Here is a 20,588-nt window from a genome sequence, read left to right as displayed (position 1 = left end):
AGCACGGATGAGATTTGAGGCCTAAAGTGGTGCTTTGCACCGCAATGGTTGAGGTTCTGACATAAAATCTAAAAAAAAAAAGTGACCACAATTTTGCAACTACACCCCTCAAGGAAGGCAAAAAGGGGTACAGTGAGTACTTTAACCTCACAGGTTTTTTTGAAAAGTGGACCATGAATTGAAAAAATTATTATTATTTTTTATTTTTACACTAAAATGCTGGAGTTACCCATTTTTTTTACATTTTAACAAGGGGTAATGGGAGAAATTGGGTTACAAATTTCGGAGGGCTTTTTCCCCTAACTATGGAAATACATCCACATATGGGGTAACGTGCTGGGTGGGCGCACAACAAGGCTCAGAAGTCATAGAGGTCTGTTTGCATTTGTGGCCTATGGCATATCAGTAGCTGATGGTTACATACATTCAGAGGAAAATAGAAAAAAGAAACGTCTACATGTGACAGCATTACAGAAAGTACACCCCCCGAGGAATGGGTATAGGGGTAAATAGGACATTTTGAATGCATGGGTGTTTCCTAAATTTATTTTCCAGGAATGGAAAATTGCAATTTTCAACCTATGCTCTGCTTCATCTTTCTGGGAACAACTAACATGTGACTCCGAATTGTCGCCTGGACAACTAACATGTGACTCCGAATTGTCACCTGGAAATACGACAGAGCTCATGAGGGAGAACACTTTGCATTCGGGGCCGATGTTTCTTACGGACCTAACAGTTACATACATTCAGAGAAAAATACAAGAAAGGAACACCAAAAGTGAGCCTATTACAAACCATACACTCCCTAGGGAAGATGTGAAGTGGAGATTTGGAACAGACGGGTATTCCCTAAATTTATTTTCCAGGAATGGATGAAATGTACTATTGGGGGTGGGGATGCCAATTATTTTCCCAGAATGATGACCCAGAGTATAGTCGAAAGTAAAAATGATGCCCGCCCCAAACCCTATGCTCTGAATCATCATTCTGGGAATGTGATGAGTGTGGACATCCAGTCAATATCAGTGCAATATATTATCCAGGAACTAAAGGGAACATCGAGGTCTTGAACCAAGTGTGTGAATCACATTCAGTGCTACAGACATCCCTATTCTGTTACCTCAAATGTGCACCCCGCTCAGGTGGGGAGAGAGCGCTGCGCATTTGAGGCAACTGCAAACCCCCAATGCTGTTGACTCTGTGTCCCATGACCCGTTTTTTTGGGGGGAAAGAATAAAAAGAAACTGGGGGTATTGGGAAAGAGGTTTATTTTTTTTTTTGGGGGGGGGGGGGGTTGGTTTTAAATTTGGAAGACAATGTACTCTGGACTGGTAGATTGGAGTCGAATTCTGGGGAATTAAATGTGATACTCCCTGAAGCAATCCTTAATGCAGAGGCCCGGATGATCAGGGCAAGTGTCGCATTGAGTGGTGGTGTCCTTCCGAATCCCCTTCTTGCGACACACACTGCATTTTTTCTGGGACCGTCCCTTCTTTCCAGTGTGGGGGACCTCACCTGGAAAGTGTTGGCCGGGGGCCAAAGATGAGGGCCTCTAGAACTTCCTCTTGGAACTGCAGGTATGTCCCTGTGTTACTAGCGTACTGGGACAGTAAAAAAAGAGTTATACATGGCAACCTGTACCATGTAGACCGCAACTTTTTTGCACCATACCCGTGTTTTCCGCATGGCATTATATGTAGAGATGAGCGAACTTACAGTAAATTCGATTCGCCACGAACTTCTCGGCTCGGAAGTTGATGACTTTTCCTGCATAAATTAGTTCAGCTTTCTGGTGCTCCGGTGGGCTGGAAAAGGTGGATACAGTCCTAGGAGACTCTTTCCTAGGAATGTATCCACCTTTTCCAGCCCACCGGAGCACCTGAAGGCTGAACTAATTTACGCAGGAAAAGTCATCAACTGCCGAGCCGGGAAGTTCGTGACGAATCGAATTTACTGTAAGTTCGCTCATCTCTAATTATATGGCTTGAGGACTTGATCAGAAAGATAAACTCCCCCCTTATACCGATTGTAGTCCAGAATACAATCAGGCTTGAGGACCGGTCCCACGGTACCTCGGACAGGGGTGCTGCCGTTCCCATGAATTGTGGTGAGCATAAGGACATCCCTCTTGTCCTTATACCTGACCAGCAACAGGTTTTCATGGGTAATGGCATGGGACTCACCCTGGGGGGATAGGAATTTGGAGGGAATAGGAAGGAAGGCCTCTTTGATTCTTCCGGACTGTCCCACAAGTGAGTGTGGCTCTGGCGGCAAGGGATGTGAAGAGAGGGATACTAGTATACTTAAACGTGATAACCTTTATCTAGCAATAGGTGCAAAAGGCCCCAAACGATTTCCCCGCTAACACCCAGAGTGGGGGGGACATTCTAGGGATTCCAGACGGGAATCTCGTCCCTCATACACCAAAAACCTGAGGTACTCTCGCAAAGTTTATACATCTTCACGTCATATCTCGCTCGCTTGGTTGGGATGTATTGACGGAAGCTGAGTCTCCCCTTAAAGCTGATGAGAGACTCATCAATAGTGACTTCCCTTCTAGCGACATAGGCCTCACAAAATTTGGCCCCGAAGTGATTGATGACCGGCCTGATTTTATACGCGGCATCAGTTCGGGGGGGGGGGACATGCCGCATTATCAGCATAATGCAAACATTTCCAAATGGCCTTGAACCGAGGACGTGCCATGGCCATATTGAAGAGCGGGGTCTGGTAAAGGATGTCCCCACTCCAATATTGCCTGACACTGGGTTTATTGACTAGGCCCATATGCAGCCGGGGTCACGCAGCTAAAGGTGCATTGGACCCGTGGACACCTACAGTATGGTACACTTAAAAAAAATCTTTTTTTTTTTACTCCTAACCTGTCCCTACCTAATCTAAACTGTCCCCGATTGCTTTCTGTGCCAAGGGGCCATAGAAAGGGGGCACTTTTTACACACTGAGGGGAGAGATGGCAGCATGGGGCTCCGTCCTGCACACCAGATCACAGAAGTGTGGTGGGCAGAACGGAGCAACATGCTCCTTCACCCACCTCCCTCCTCCCCATACTGCCGTGATTACACTGCCACCTCACAGTACAGTACAGATGATGATTAGTGGTGTCATCCTTATCGGGGTCATGGGGTCACACGTGTATAGACAGAGTCCATTACTAAGGTCTGGCTTAGCGTTAGCCCTAAAAACAGCCAGCGCTAACCCCCAATTATTACCCCGGTACCCACCTCCACATCTGTCCAACAAAAGACCCAGGGAACCCCACTCCCTTACCATACCCGAGGACAGACCAGAGGGGAAATCAGGGTGGTATAGGAAAATCCGCATAGGTGATAAAGGAGAGAACAGTCTAAATTTAATGCAGCAATAACCCCACACATACCTAGAAAAAGACATGGGACCTAGCAGAGAAGGCGAGGGCGAGGGATACACCACAGAAGAGTATTCGGATGTATGGGGGCCAACCATAACTTTTCTAGTTCCATCCAGCGACTATACACATGGTAAGTAGACCATGCCACCAGGTGTCGTAGATGGGCTGCCCAATAATGTTTAGCCACATCAGGGACAGCCAGGCCCCCCATGGACCTGCTGGCCATCATGACTGACATAAGGAGGCGATGGCACTTCCCATCCCAAATAAAACGGGGAGAGTCGATATATACTAAATATATTGCGATCGCCATTTCTCCATGAGGGCTCTGAACTCACAAAAAAGAGGGAGGAAATTAGTAGAATAAAGAGAGAAATAGGAAGGGGTAAGATAGACACATAGGTACTTAATAGCAGTAGGAGACCGTTGAAAGAATAATTAGCAAGGTAAATAGCAACCGCAGGAAGAGACTTGAGAACCTCCTGAAGCTCCTCAGGGGTGATAGGAGCATTCAAGCCCGCACGATCAGCCTCGGCAAGCCGCATCGAGAGAGATAAAAGTCAAGTTCCACAGCACGCTCCACCAGGTTAGACTGAAGCTGAGAAGGGATGGAGTAAAGGTCAGAGTAATAACACACAAAGAGACGGGAAATATCAGCAGAATCATAATGAAGATCACGCAAAGAGTCCTTCAAGGCCGAATAGGATTGAGCAGCTGCACAGTCTCTCAGGCGCCTGACCAACATAGTATGCGCCTTATTGCCCTTCTCATAAAATCTCTGCTTGGCATATAACAACTGATGCTCAACTTTATGAAAAGCAAGTTCAGCCAATTGGGCCTGGGCAGCCACCAATCGCCTGAAGTTCAAGAGAGAGGAAGAGAACAGTAAAAGAACCTCTAAGTTAGCAATGCGTGCTCTAAGCTTCCGAGAGTGAGCCAGGGCATCCCTTTTCAAACTAGAACTAAGGGCAATAAATATCCCCGGACAACAGATTTGTGAGCTTCCCAGAGGACAGCCTGAGAGGATACCGAGCACTCATTGGTAGCAAAATAATCAGTCAGGCATGCCTGTATCGACTCACGGGAGCACAGAGACTTAAGTAAAGAGAAGAGAAGAGGACGAGGGAGAATAAGAAAGAAGAAAAGGACAATGATCAGACCAGGAGGCTGTCGAGAGCATGCGGACCATCACGAGGTTACGGAAAACATAGTCCATACATGTGTGCAGTCTAAGGGGATGGGAATAAAAACTAAAAGAATGATCCGTCGGGTGGTTAATTCGCCAAAGATCATATAACGACGAAGCTCGGATGACACACCAAAAAATCGAGGCCAGGTGCAATTGGGCAGAAGGGGGAGAGGCAGCAGTAAGGGAATGGCGATCCAAAGAAGGCAAAAAAAAACAAGGTTGAACTGAGAGGAGTTGGGAGGAGTTGGGCGGATAGATCTTACAGAGAAAAATTGGGGCAACCCCCCCCCCACCACACCTTCCACAATCACATAACGCCCCAGGGGATCAATACAGGAGGAAGAGACTTGAAGTGGGCAAGATCTAGAAATGAGTGCCGCAGCCCCAGCCACTTTCCTATCAGAAGTAGCAGAAAAAAAACAGTGGATAGAGGTGGTGGAGAAACTGAAAAGAGTCACAAAATCGGCACACAGCGTAGGTAACTCCCGCTGCAAAAGGCGCCATTTAGGGGGGAGTTAAGGCCCTTAAAGTTCAACGAGACACACTTAACCATCCTTAAAAGGGAAAGAGAGAAAACACAAATAAAGACTCAACCAGGAAACCAGGAGCACTGACTAGGATCAACTGGAGGGAGAACCGCCAACTAGGCCGCAGCAGGAGGAAGGGGAAGTGAAGAGACCTAAGCAAAAGGAAGAGAAACAGAAGGAAAAAAAACAAGAGGGATGTAAAAAAAAACGGGACACAGGACAAAAAGACAAGACAACAGAGAGGAAGGCACAGAAATAATGAATCAAAAAATAAACCATTGGCCGAGGGGCAAACGGGGAGGCCAAGACCTTAGGGGAAAACAGGAAACATAAGGACCCCAAAGAGATCCAGTCCTTTGTCCCATCCTCAGGGGAGAGAAATGGGAGAACGTCACCAGAAAACAGCCACCAAAGGAGTAAACATCCCATCTGGATGCTGTGCCAAGTGGACAAAAGCATAGAAAATTCATGTGACCAAATATGCAAAAACACAAAGCATTGAAGAATACAATAAAACAAACATGTAGCTGAAGTCGGGAGAGAATCAATGTCCAGGAGAAGTCCCGAAGCCTCTACCTAGAAAGCAACATCAATAAAAAAACAGCATGGGGGGGCAGAGCCTAGCCGCAGACTGAGATGGACGTGTGAGCTCGCTGCTCTCTTCCACACATGCTCCCGGCACCTTTTATTCCACTCTCATCAGCACTAAAATGGACAAAATAGGTCGTGGATACTACACTGATCCGGGAGATCCACCTGGCCCAACCAAAAACCAGGCGGATATGGCCAAATTTCTTAAAAAGAAGGGTGCGGGTTCTCCGGCCAGAGCGGCCAAGATGGCGCCAATGGCGTCTCCAATGCAAGCGTACGAAGATGCGGAAGACTCGGGAGATGATGATGACGGAGCTGCCCCAGCTGTAGTCACACAACGCTTCCTAAAGACCTTTCTGCGACCTTTCTTCGCAGACTTGGCAGAAATAAAATCTGAAGTCCACTCCATCGGCTACAGAACAGAGGCCCTGGAAGCGGTGTGTACAGGGGTAGCGGCGTACTCGGAGGTGCTTGCGACCAGACAACACAGCCTGGTGACCCATGTTAACAACGCACTCTCCCTGATAGAAGACCAGGAGAACAGGAGCCGAATGAAGAATGTTAGGTTTAAAGGATTACCTAAAACATGGGCGCCGGGGGCGCTACAGAAGGTCACCATGGACATCTTTCAGACTCTACTAGGCTCGGTGAGGGCTGCGCAGCTAACTATTGAGCGCATCCAATGGGCGCTGAGACCCAAATCTAAGCCGTCTGAACCACCCCGAGATGTGATCTGCGAGCTCCTTTCCTATGTGGACACAGCGGCCATTTTACAAGCGGCCAGAGAGCACAGACCGCTACTATATGGAGAAGTGGATATTGCCTTATACCAGGACATTTCCCCAACTGCCCTGGCAAATACAGACTCCTCAGGCCGCTGCTTGAAAAACTCTGGGATCGGAATATCAATTATGCTTGGGTATTTCCATTCGGGGTCTCGATCAAAATGAACAGTAGAAGAATAATAGTAAGGACCCCGGAGGACTTACCTGCTGTGTAGGCTGCCCTGGATATTCAGCCGCTAGAGATCCCCACTTGGTTGCCTGTTGCCGATATGCCTTACCTCTGCCGAGGTCGGAGGAGTGGAAACTGCACACAAACAAGAAGATGAATAAACAGAAGAAAACGCCGACCAAGGGGCAACAACCGCCGGGATGAACTTCTTTACCCTGTATTCTACGGTACCGGGGCTAGAAGGGATGGCGATTGTAATTTTCCCCCTTAATGGGATGGGGGTCATTCTCCCCCATACTTTCCCTAGTGGTCCTACAAGGATCTAGTTTATTTGGAACTCTGGGGCCTGCGGGACTTATGGACACTATGCAGAATCCGAGTGTGGCCGGTGTCCCTACCTGGGACTGGACTCTTGGTTTCATGACATAAGCTCTCTCATGATTCCCTAGGGTTGGGTCTCCTATATGTTATTAATAACTATAGGTTTTCCACGTTATTAGTGTTTATTTTGAATGTTGCCTTGATAAGCCATGTGTACATCACCTTATTACCCCCCCTTTTTCCTCTCCTCACTGACCCTCTCCCCCCCCACCTTTCTCCCATACCATACAGTGTACCCAGTATGTCTCTCCCATGTCTTCCTTGCCTCCTTCCTCCCCCCTCTCCCCTTCGATCTATTCCTCCCCTCCCATGCCCTCTCCCTCTACCCCTGCCACGAGGTACTTATAATGGATATAACGTCTCATCTACCCCACCAGTACTGAAACGTTTGGTTTGCTTATACACAATATGGTGCTGGGCCCGTGTGTTCACAGGCTAGGATTTAAGGTTGTTACCGATTACCTCTACCCCTAAACCCTCACTTTTATGCCCTGTTATCTGTGTTAAAGTGAGCCAAGTGAAGTTCAAGTAACTTTGCAGCTTTCTCTTCTCTTTTGTCTTTTAACTTTCCACTTCACTCTCTTTCAGTTCCATCTTCCCCCCTTTCCTACTCTCTCTCTCTTTCCTCCTTGTTGGTGTATTCCTTACCCTTTCTCCTTCTCTCCCTCCCCTCATCCATCCCTGCTTCCCCCCCTTGCCACTCCTGACGGGGTCTGTGTAGACAAGATACAGTATTAGAACCTGCCTTGCGAGCTTACATGTCTGACATTACCTTCCTCTCATTTAATGTTCGAGGTAATACCGTAATTCACCAAATAAATGCCACCACATCTTGGAGGTGACTAAGAGGAGTGGGGCTATGATATTAATGCTACAAGAGACACATTTTAAGGGGGGATAGAATCAAAAATTAGACACTTTGATCGTTGGTTCCATTCTAGTCATCCTTCCTCTGCATCCAAGGGTGTCACAATTGCACTACACAGAGCGCTCCCCTGGAAGGTTATCGCAACGCAAAGTGATGCTGGTGGCAGGTTTGTCTTCCTAAAAGTGCAGAGTCAGGGAACTAAATACACAATAGCAAATGTTTACGCACCGAACCAGGGTCAGGTTGCCTGGTTGCTTAAAACACTGGACATCCTCTCACTATTTGCAGAAGGACCCATCATAATGTGTGGGGACTTCAATGTCACGCTTCACGACTGCAGGTATCGACTCTATGACCCTATCTGATCACTCCCCTCTCTTTATCTCTCTCTCTCTTGCTTCCTCTCCCAATACCCCGACGCACTGGAGGCTTAATGAGTGCATCATGGAGGATGTTAGGGCTAGTATTTTGAACTTAATGATGCCTCAGGCCCCCCTGCACCAATAGTTTGGGAGGCTCACAAGTCCTACATCAGGGGGATTTTCATATCTTGGGGTTCTAAACTTAAAAAAAGAGAAGCAACAACATATAAATGCTCTACTTACTGACATATTCAGACTAGAAAAGGTACACACAGGCGGCAGATATCCAAGCTAAGTTGAAGGATCACAGGGAGCAGCTTCTTACGTTCCTGCAGCAAAAATCCGCAAAGATTTATCTACATTACAGGCACAAAATTTATGCACATGGGAATAAAGGTGGGAAAACTCATGTCAGCTCTATTGAAGAAAGCTAGGGCGAAAAGTCATATCCATGCTATTAGAAATGTGAATGGTACACTGCACACCAAATCAAGAGATATGGCCAACTCATTTAGAGACTTTTACCATTCCTTATACAATTTGGGGGAGGGAGAGTCTGCTCAGCAGATACGGGATAAGCGTACGCTTGCTGCGGACTTCTTGTCCAAACTCCGACTTCCCACCCTGACACATGACATGTCTCAGGAAATGCTTTCTCCGATCACACAGGAGGAGGTTGGTAGAGTCCTCAAATCATTTCCACCTGGTAAGAGTCCAGGTCCGGACGGCCTCCCTCTCTATTATTATAGGAAGTCTCTGATGTGATGCTTCCCAAACTTACAGATCTTTGCACTGCACTTCTTAGAGGAGAGAAACTTCCCACGCAAACGCTGGGAGCTCATGTCACTCTCTTGATGAAGGAGGGGAAGGATGCAGAGGAATGCGGCAGTTATAGGCCGATCTCCCTGCTGAACCTCGATCTCAAGATATGGGCTAAATTATTATCCCTATTGATTGGCATTGAGCAGTCTGGTTTTGTACCAGGTAGAGAGGGCCGCACCAACACTTGGAAATTACTCACCTGCATACATGAAGCCCACTCAAAGAATCACCCATTGGTCCTTCTCGGAATAGATGCCGAGAAGGCATTTGACAGTGTCAGTTGGATGTTTATGGAGGAGACTCTGATGAGATTTCAATTCCGACAGGAATTTATAACCGCCCTATTCTCCCTATACTCTCACCCGACAGCTTCTATACTAGTGAATGAGGTTGTTTCTCCTCCATTGGCAATGGAACCAGGCAGGGTTGCCCATTGTATGACCATACTCCATGAGTATGACCACCCTGTTATCTCCTGGCTAGGTAGGAAAAATATTATTAAATGTTATATCATGCCCAAAATACTGTATCTTATGAGAATGTTGCCTATAGCTCTACCTGGGGCATTCTTCCATATTTTTTCGAGATACTTCTAGCGGATGAAAAAGGCGCGATTAGCCCACTCTCTCTTAACTAGACCGCGCTCAGAAGGGGGGATAGGTTTGCCTGATGTCAAGCTATTATATAAGGCAGTTCATCTGCAAAAATGGATGGACCTAGTGGCCCCCTTGTCCCCACTCCACGAACCCCTATATAATACGGCGGGTATTGCTTCGCATTCTCTGTCACAAGATCTCTGGTTACCCCCCCCCTCCCAAGGTTAGATATAGGGCTAACTCTAAATACTTGCTATACCAGGGCGCTATATCTATATGAGCAGAGTTAGCTCCACTTCTTCTCTCTCCTCATTTCCCACTTTCACCTCTGCTCCCCTCCAGTCTGATACCTGCGGCCGTGGCCAGGACCTCACCCCCTTTCCTGTCAATGTGGGACAGACTCCGTGAGATTCCAGTGGCGCACTTATATAGGGATGGAGGTGTGCCAACGGCGGACAAGCTGAGCACTTTGGTGCCACAGAGGAGGTACTCCTTCTTACATGTTGATCACTTTATCTCTTGCTGTAGGGACTTCTTGGGTAAATGTGACCCGAGGATGTCTCTGACTAACTTTGAGAAACTACTCCTCCAAACACATCCACATAGACGTAAATTATCTGCCTGTATTGCTATAATACATTCGGCACATAGCACTACACCCCCTCATTTTGTAGAATCTTGGGGGAGGGAATTGGGTCTAAACCTCTCGTCAGAAGATATAAAATTGGTACTACGCAACTCTCATGGGTTCTCCAGGTGTGTGAGATTGCAGGAAACAAACTATAAGGTGGTATCTCGTTGATACAAAACCCCGGAATTCTTATTTAACCACAAAACAGTTTGACACTAACTTGTGCTGGAGATGTCACACTCAGATAGGGACTCATGCACATATCGGGTGGACTTGCCCGAAAATAGTCAACTATTGGAAAGAGATTTCCAAAACTATAAACAATATTCTACAAACAAGGACCCCACTGTCCCCGTAGACGGTATTGTTGAGTATGCCCTCTTTAGAACACATCCCGAGCAGACACTCATTAATCTCATACTTATTACTGGCTGCCAAGTCTTTGATTCCACGTCGATGGATTTGTGCGGAACCACCGTCACTGACGGATTGGACTGGTAAGGTCCACCAGATATGCAGGTTTGAAGAAATGTGTCATAGAGCGTCAAGGACTTATGAAAAGTTCCGGATACTGTGGAAACCGTGGTTAGAGTCTGAAGTTGGAAAGGCAGGATAAACTATAAGCTAGGGATCGACCGGTTATCGGTATGGCCGATATTAACGGGCGATAATCACGATTTTGGGCATTATCGGTATCGGCAATTACCTTGCCGATAAGCCGATAATGCCCCGCCCCCCGCACCGCCCCCACCGCACCACGACCACCCCCCCCCCCCCTCGACCCGCCGCACCGCGACCGCCCCACCGCACCGCGACCGCCCCGCCGCACCCCCACCGTAGTGCTGGGCGGTATACCGCTATACCGGTTGGGCCCCTCCCCCACCCTTCAAGTCAATAAAAAAATAAAAATAAACGTACCCGTAATGGGGGTGGTCCGGGCCATCCATCCTTCCTTCCTGTAGTGTCCGGCGCCATTCCGGGTGGAGGGTGCACCGGTCCGGGCTGTCCTTCTCCGGCGGTCCTCTTCTCCACTCCGGGCAGGCTCTGGCCTAGTACGCTGCATAGACGCCGCTGCGCAGTGACGTCAGGTGCGTCGCTGCGCACGGGCGTCACTGCGCAGCGGCGTCTATGCAGCGTACTAGGCCAGAGCCTGCCCGGAGTGGAGAAGATGACCGCCGGAGAAGAAGGATAGCCCGGACCGGTGCACCCTCCACCCGGAATGCCGCCGGACACTACAGGGAGGAAGGATGGATGGCCCGGACCACCCTGACAGGTAGGGGAGAGAAGCGGGTGGCGGCGGCGGTGGCCTATTGCACCGCAAAAGCCACTGCAGTGCATTGATTTAAAGCGCCCGCTTTAAATCAATGACCTGCAGCGGTGTCGAGGGGGGATAAATAGCCGATAACTTATACCGGAATATCGGTATAAGTTATCGGCTATCGGCCCTAACCTCCACCGATTATCGGTATCGGCCCTTAAAAAACGATATCGGTCGATCCCTACTATAAGCTCTGATTATTTACTATATATCTCTTGTGATCTATTGCATTTACAGCCGGCCACATGGAGCGACCCAAAATAACTTTTATGTGCTCCCCTTCTCACGCCCCCCCCCTCCCCTCCCCCTATTTCCCTTCCCTCTCTTCCCCAACCCTATATAGTCTCTTTCTCAGCTTTTTTCCCTTTACTTTCTCTTCTCTGCTGTATCTCTGTCTTTATTTTGTTTGTCTCATTCGTTTTTCTTACCTTGTATTATGCTGGAACCTTGTATATTCTAGCACTTTATGTACTTGTTATGTTTGCCAGTCGTTTATATGTTTGGTAGCTGCGTCTACCGCTGTTTTGCTCTGTTTCTTATGGAAAAATAAACAAATTTGATAAAAGAAATATGCGCAACAATACGCAGAATAAAATCTATATTTTTGTAAAACACCAAAATAAATTCAAAAAATAAACAAACAGCATCACAGGTCAAGGGGGGGGGGGGCAGTGGAGGGCCCCTGGGAGCAGGAGGCTGAGACTCCCGATTTTGCCCAGACCTACGGGACTGAACAGGTCGCCATACTGGAGGGAGAGGAGGAGGGGGAGATGTCAAGTTAAAGTCCACCAGCTGTAGAGGTCAGCAAAAGAATGCAAAACTACAGAGCATCTCTACGGGCATTTAGGGAAAACAGGAAACTCCACCGATAAGGCACTTGATGAGAGTGCAGGACTGCCAGGAGAGGCTGAAGCATCTGCCGTTTCCGCAATGTGAGCAAGGAGAGATCTTGGATAGGTGCCCCATCAAAATCAAAGTTCCTCAGGGATCGGGCCTTGGCCATGATAGCCTCTTTAAGCTGGAAATCGTGCACACAGCAAATAACGTCCCTGGGAGTGTGAGTGTTGGATTTGGGGCAGAGAGCTCTGTGAGTCCTATCCAGTTTAATTTTGTGGGAGGAAGGCTCACCCAGAATAAGATTGAAAATAGCCTCCAAAGTCACATGGAAATCCTCCCCTATGGTCACCTCAGACAACCCCCTCACCCGAATATTATTATGTCTCCCCCGATTGTCCAAGTCCTCAACATGAGAGTGAAGATCACTGAGGAAGTCCGTTTGAGGGGCAATGGTAGAATGGAGCTGAACAATATATGCCCTTGTAGAATCGTGGGCATCCTTTAAGCTTTCAACTGTGTCCGTGACATGTTGCAAATCTTGGCGTAGGGAGGAATTCTTCGCCCCAGCAAGTATACTTGACTTTAGCAATAAGCGAGTGGAAATTCTCCTTCGTTGGAATTTGGGAAAGAAGTTGGCTCCAGTCCAGCGGGACAGGGGAAGGAGCTGGCACACCTGAACAGGCCAAGTCTGGCTCAGAGAGGGCATCCCAAGAGGTATTATCTGCCACCAGTACAGTTGGAATTGAAGGCACCGGTGAGGTGGAGGGAGTCACCCGGGGTGGGGGGCTCAGGGCCCCAGTGTGTAATTTCTGGGTAGACATGACACTCTGAGGCTTAGGAGAGAGTGAGAAGGTGTAGCTGACAGAGGAGAGCTCAGGTGTCAGTGAAAAGGGAAGGACAAGCAGCTCAGCCAGGTCCCAGCCAAGGGAAATGCAGCAGGCTCCTCACTGGATGGTGCAGGTGGAGATGAGCTATGTGCAGTGCGACCAGCAGAGGGTGTAGGAGGATCAGTGGAGAGGGATGAGGGCCCACACACTATAGAGGCCCTAGATGGCGCCCCCCCCCCTCCCTCCAGGGGAGGAGATGATACTAAGAACCCCCGGAGGAGCGCTGCAGGCAGGAAACAGGGCTGGGGAAGAGGTCCGGCCATCATCAGTAGCAAGGGTCACCGCAGGGGCTTCCAGACACAGTCAGGGAGCAAGCGGAAAATGGTGGCCTCAGAGTGGAGCTGATGGGCCTGTGGAGGTGATGGGCAGCAGTGGCAGAGCAGCCCGCAGGTCCTTCGGCGCAGGCAGCAGTGTTCGGCACTGACCGGGAGTACTGTGAGAGGTGGGTCCAAGGGAGCGGGAGCAGAGGCCTTGAGCGGGGCCTGTAAAGGCGGCGCCACAGCCTGCGGTGGATGGCGGGGCCGGCCGCAAGAATCGTGTGATGCCTCCAGGGGGAGTTGAAGCAGAGCGGAGGGTAGGTGAGGGCTTCGAGCGACGACGGGAGGTTCTCCCCATCGAAGGGTGCAGGGTCACCCTCTAAAATCGCAGATGTAGCAGCCTCAGGGAGCGGGAGCCACCTCAATGTGCGGCCATCAGCTTCGGCGCCATGCCACGCCCCCTCTGGTGCTCCTTCTCTTCTGAGACCTGTAGTGCGCCAGCAGATCACTTTACATACATATGGGGTATTTCCTTACTTGGGAGAAATTAGGCATTCAATTTTGGGGGCACTTTTCTCCTACTACCCCATGTGAAAATGAAAAATTTAGGGTAACACTAGCATTTTAGTGTTGAAAAATCGAATTTTTCATTTTCACGTCCACCTTTAACGAAAAGTCATCAAACACCTTTGAGGTGTTAAGGCTTACTATACCCCATGTTACGTTCCTTGAGGCGTGTAGTTTCCCAAATAGTGTGACAAGTGGAGGTTTTGCTGTTCTGGCACCATGGGGGGCTTCCTAAATGCAACATGCCCCACAAAAAACCATGACAGCAAAATTCGCTCTCCAAAATCCCACAGTTGCTCTTTCCCTCTTGAGCCATGTTGTGAGCCCGGACAGCACTTTACATCAACATATAAGGTATTTCCTTACTCAAGAGAAATTGGGTTACAAGTTTTCAGGGATTTTCTCCTTATATTACTTGTAAAAATGAAAAAATGGGTCTACAAGAATATGTTAGTGTAAAAAATGAAGATTTTGATTTTTCTCTTCCACTTTGCTGCTATTCCTGTGAAACACCTAAAGGGTTAATAAACTTTCTGAATTACATTTTGAATACTTTAAGGGGTACAGTTTCTATAATGGAGTCCTTTATGGGGGATTTCTCACAGAAAGGCCCCTGAAATCCACTTCAAATGTAACTGGTCCCTGAAAAATTCAGATTATGAATTTTTTTGTGAAAATTTGGAAAATTGCTGCTATACTTTGAAGCCCTCTAATCTCTTCAAAAAGTAAAAACATGTAAACTTTATGATGCCAACATATTAGACATATCGTATATGTGAATCAATATATAATTTATTTGCTATGTCTATTTTCCTTACAAGCAGAGAGCTTAAAAGTTAGAAAAATGCTAAATTTACAATTTTTTCATCAAACTTTGGAATTTTTCACCAAGTAATGATGCAATTATCGACATATTCTAACATAAAGTAGAATATGTCACGAAAAAATAATCTCGGAATCAGAATGAAAAGTAAAAGCATCCCAGAGTTATTAATGCTTAAAGTGACAGTGGTCAGAATTGCAAAAAATGCCCCCGTCCTTAGGGTTATAATGGGTTCCGTCCCTAAGGAGCTAAAGGAAAGAAAAAAATTTCAATCAACTGGCTCCAGAAAGTTAAACAGATTTGTAAATTACATCTATTAAAAAATCTTAATCCTTTCAGTACTTATGAGCTTCTGAAGTGGAGTTGTTCTTTTCTGTACTCTGATGACACCTGACTCGGGAACTGTCCAGAGTAGAAGCAAATTCCCATGGCAAACCTCTTCTACTCTGTGCAGTTCAGGAGACAAGCAGAGATGTCAGCAGAGAGCACTGTTGCCAGACAGAAAAGAATAACTCAACTTCAGCAGCTGATAATTATTGGAAGGTATAAGATATTTTAACAGAAGTAATTTTACAAATCTGTATAACTATCTGGAGCCAGTACTGGAATATCTCTTTAAGGGATTAAATGGCATATCTGTTATGCATTCACAATTTTCCCTTTGTACAATCCCCAAGAGAATTAGCTTTTGGAAAACCTCTGTTGGATCAAAATGCACACAAAATTCATACTTAATGAATTCCTTCAGGAGTGTAGATTCTAAAATTTGGGTAACTTTTCTGGGGTTTCCACAACTTTTACACCTCTAAGCTTTTGCAATAAAAGCACGATGCAATAAATGTGACCAAAGTAGACCTCAACTTCAACAAACGCCCCCAGTCCCCCCCCCCGCACTAACCAGAGGTACTGGCTGTAGTGCGGGGGATGCTGATCAATATGATGCCTACCATGCCCGGATCATGTACAGGACTCCACTGCGCTGAGGCCACTTCCGGGTGTAAACAGGAAGCTGGCACATGCGCAGTGAAGTCCTTTACAGAGCGGGGAGGAGAGGGAGATACGGAGGGAGGGCATGAATATGCAAAAGCCGGGCGGTACGGCGGGCCGAGTGGCGGTGACGTCACAGTGCCAGATGAAGGCAGTAACTCCGCCTGTGCCAGTTAGAAGATCATTTGCATATCTTGAAAAATTAAGTTATCAGGCGAATGGCGGGGTGGATCCGGGCATGGTAAGCATCATATTGATCAGTACTAACCAGCCAGTACCTCTGGTTAGTGCGGGGGGATTTGGTGACAGTTTTCCTTTAATTCTTGTGAACCACCTAAAGGGTTAATAAACTTTGTAGATGTCATTCTGAATATTGATTAACCCCTTAAAGGGGTACTACCATGCTGACAACTTAGGGGATAAGTTGCCTGATCGCGCGGGGTACCGCCACTGGGGACCCCCGCGATCTCACACGCAGCACCCTGCTCTCATCAGGCCCTTGACCGTGCAGTTTAATTAACGTTATGTTTCAATAGTTCGGACATTTACGCACGCGACTGTACCACGTTTACTTTTGTTCACATATTTTTATTTTAAATGGGAAGGGGGGGGGGGGTGATTCTAACTTTTATTAGGGAAGGGGTTAGATCACATTTATTAACTCTTTTTACACTTTTATTTTTAGTCCCCATAGGGGACTATTACAAGCAATCCTTAGATGGCACACACTGAACAATGCTATGCCATAGCATTGCATTGATCAGTGTTTTCTGTGCTTGATTGCTTCAGCCTGGCATGCCTGACTGGAGCATCAAAGCACAGATAGGAAGGTGAGGAAGCAGGTAAGGACCCTCCCACTGGAGCCGTTCTCTCAGCTGTTCGGGACACTGCGATTTCACTGCAGAGCCCACTGAGCTAGCCGGGATGTGCTTTCTCCCGCTTTAGACGCTACAATCAACTTTGATTGCAGCATCTAAAGAGTTAATACCGGACATCAGCCCAATTGGCGATGTCTGGTATTAACCCTGTGTCCCGGTTGCTGACCGGGTATGAAGCGCGCTCAGCTCCTGAGCACGCTTCATATAACGGGAGCAGGCAATGGACGTTAATATACATCCATTGTCCTTAAATAGTTAAAAAAATATAGATTTTTAAATTACTTTGAAAATGTGAAAAATGCTCCTAATATTATAAGCCTTCTAATGCTCTAAAAAGTAAAAGAATGTATAACAAGTGATGCAAACATAAAGAAGACATATTGTAGATGTGAGTTAATAACTACATTTACAGTGGGGCAAAAAAGTATTTAGTCAGCCACCAATTGTGCAAGTTTTCACACTTAAAAAGAGGCATGTAATTTTCATCATAGGTATACCTCAACTATGAGAGACATAATGAGAAAAAAAAATCCACAAAATCACATTGTCTGATTTTTAAAGAATTTATTTGCAAATATGGTGGAAAATAAGTATTTGGTCAATAAAAAAAAGTTCATCTGAATACTTTGTTATATACCCTTTGTTGGCAATGACAGAGGTCAAACATTTTCTGTAAGTCTTCACAAGGTTTTCACACACTGTTGATGGTATTTTGGCCCTTTCCTCCGTGCAGATCTCCTCTAGAGCAGTGATTTTTTTTTTTGGGCTGTCGCTGGGCAACACAGACTTTCAACTTCCTCCAAAGGTTTTCTATGGTGTTGAAATCTGGAGACTGGCTAGGCCACTCCAGGACCTTGAAATGCTCCCTACAAAGCCACTCCTTCGTTGCCCAGGCGGTGTGTTTGGGATCATTGTCATGCTGAAGGACCTAGCCACGTTTCATCTTCAATGCCCTTGCTGATGGAAGGAGGTTTTCACTCAAAATCTCACGATGCATTCATTCTTTCCTTTACATGGATCAGTCGTCCTGGTCCTTTTGCTGAAAAACAGCCTGAAAGCATGATGTTTCCACTGCCATGCTTCACAGTAGGTATCGTGTTCTTTGGATGCAACTCAGCATTCTTTCTCCTCCAAACACGACGTGTTGTGTTTTTACCAAAAGGTTCTACTTTGGTTTCATCTGACCATATGACATTCTCCCAATCCTCTTCTGGATCATTTAAATGCTCTCTAGTAAACTTCAGATGAGCCCAGACATGTACTGGCTTAAACAGGGGGACACGTCTGGCACTGCATGATTTGAGTCCCTGGCGGCGTAGTGTGTTACTGATGGTAGCCTTTGTTACTTTGGTCCCAGCACTCTGCAGATCATTCACTAGGTCCCCAGTGTGGTTCTGGGATTTTTGCTCACCTTTCTTGTGATCATTTTGACACCACGGGGTGAGATCTTGCGTGGAGCCCCAGATCGAGGGAGATTATCAGTGGTCTTGCATATCTTCCATTTTCTAATAATTGCTCCTACAGTACATTTCTTCACACCAAGCTGCTTGCCAATTTCAGATTCAGTCTTCCCAGCCTGGTGCAGGTCTACAATTTTGTTTCTGGTGTCCTGCTGTCCTTCGACAGCTCTTTGCTCTTGGCCATAGTGGAGTTTGGAGTGTGACTGTTTGAGGCTGTGGACAGGTGTCTTATACTGATAACAAGCTCAAACAGGTGCCATTACTAGAGGTAATGAGTGGAGGACAGAGGAGACTCTTAAAGAAGTTGCTACAGGTCTGTAAGGGCCAGAAATCTTGCTTGTTTGTAGGTGACCAAATACTTATTTTACCAAGGAATTTACCAATTAATTCATTAGAAATATTACAATGTGATTTCCTGTATTCTTTCCCCCCATTCTGTCTCTCATAGTTGAAGTGTACCTATGATGAAAATTACAGGCCTCTCATCTTTTAAAGTGGGAGAACTTACACAATTGGTAGCTTACTAAGTACTTTTTTTCCCCACTGTAACTACCTACAGATTGTTCAGTTACAAAATTATGTGTAAAAATATATCTATACAGCACCTGTAGGTTGCGCTTGCTTTTCCGAATGTTATGTTGCAATAAGAAGTTGCTTTCCAAGGAGAATCTGCTATACTGATCATCCAACTGGGACAGAAGTCCATGAAACAGAATTGTGGCTAAAGAAACGTTAGATGAGGCATGTTCCCTAAAAGAAAAACATAAATAATTACAAACCTACAACCTCCAGTATGTAGTAAGCTGCACAAACTACAAATGTCCAAGAACAAATTTGGATGCATTATATATAGCAATTATGGCAGGTGAGATCGGGTACCCAATTATAATAGAGTCACCCGCGCTAACCTAAACATACAAGTATATAGTGCTGATGAACCTATTTCTAACGACTCTTACTTTAATGACTCAACCTGTTCTTGCCTGAAGGGTTAAATACCCCATTCCAGGCAAAAACTTTTTTTTATATATCAACTGGCTCCGGAAAGTTAAACAGATTTGTAAATTACTTCTATTAAAAAATCTGAATCCTTCCAATAGTTATTAGCTTCTGAAGTTGAGTTGCTGTTTTCTGTCTAACTGCTTTCTGATGACTCACGTCCCGGGAGCTGTCCAGCTCCTATGGGGATATTCTCCAATCATGCAAGGGATATTCTCCCATCATGCACAGCTCCTGTGACGTGACATCATCATTGAGCAGTTAGACAGAAAACTTCAGACGCTTATAACTATTGGAAGGATTAAGATTTTTTAATAGAAGTAATTTACAAATCTGTTTAAGTTTCCGGAGCCAGTTGATATATATAAAAAAAGTGTTTGCCTGGAATACCCCTTTAATATTTCCCCTGTTTATAAGCAAAGCTTGTGGTTTCTGTCAGGGCTGTGGAGTCGGAGTCGAGGAGTTGGATGAAATTTTGGGTACCTGGAGTAGGAGTTGAGGTCGGCAAACAATGCACCGACTCCGACTCCTACTAAATTTAGATTGGAATAAAAAAAAATAAAAAAAAAGCAATTTTAAATGTCCCAATTCACAAAAAGTTATAATTAATGACTTCTCTACTTTAACCCCTTAAGGACCAATACAAATAAACCTGTACGCCCCTGAAAGACCAGGCCTGTTTTTTCAAATCGGGGATGTCTGTCTTTATTAGAGAATAACTCTGGTAACGTTTTGCCAATCAGGATAATTCTGACATTGTTTTTTTTGTCACAAGTTGTTCTTCATGTACATAGTAAAAGTAAGCCGATATCATTTGTAGTTTTTTTTTTACAATGCAAAAAATCATGACATTTTTACAAAAAATTATGATTTTTTGCTATTTTAACACTAATAGGTTGCATATATTTATACTTACTGACCAAATAGTTTATGAAACTTATACTTTCAGATGTCTACTTTATTTTGACGTCATTTTTTGTTTTTAATAAAAATTTTAAATTAGTTAGAAGCCTAACAATTTAACTTGAAATTTTGAAAATTTGAAAAGTACATCTTTTTTTATGTGCTATGCAAGGTTTGCAGAAATTAAAAGGTAGTAGAACATAGGAACACCCCCCCAAATGATCCCATTTTAAAAACTAGACCCCTCAACGTATTCGCTAGGGGGTACAGTGAGTATTTTAACACCATAGTTTTTTGGCAGGTATTATTACAAAGTCAGTGTTAAAAAGTCAGTGTTCACAAATGCATCATTTGGGGGGC

At 45.9% G+C, this 20,588-nt stretch overlaps 1 protein-coding gene across 5 annotated transcripts in view; it reads right to left on the bottom strand.

The window, feature by feature from the left end:
* STAT1 (signal transducer and activator of transcription 1) overlaps positions 1–20,588 on the bottom strand; it is a 1,320,138-nt gene that overhangs the window by 1,182,379 nt on the left and 117,171 nt on the right. For 4 of the 5 annotated variants that reach the window (XM_056535944.1, XM_056535945.1, XM_056535942.1 and 1 more), the window contains one exon: positions 18,932–19,076. The exons of the other annotated variant lie outside the window; for it this stretch is intronic. In XM_056535944.1, the coding sequence (XP_056391919.1) occupies positions 18,932–19,076 (145 nt within the window). The remainder of the gene's footprint in view (positions 1–18,931; positions 19,077–20,588) is intronic. 5 annotated transcript variants of the gene reach the window in all.

Source organism: Hyla sarda, chromosome 8 (assembly GCF_029499605.1).
Source record: "Hyla sarda isolate aHylSar1 chromosome 8, aHylSar1.hap1, whole genome shotgun sequence".
Lineage (NCBI taxonomy): Eukaryota > Metazoa > Chordata > Amphibia > Anura > Hylidae > Hyla > Hyla sarda.
The sequence above is the reverse complement of the archived record's forward strand: the minus strand, read 5'-3'. Positions and strand labels throughout refer to the sequence as shown.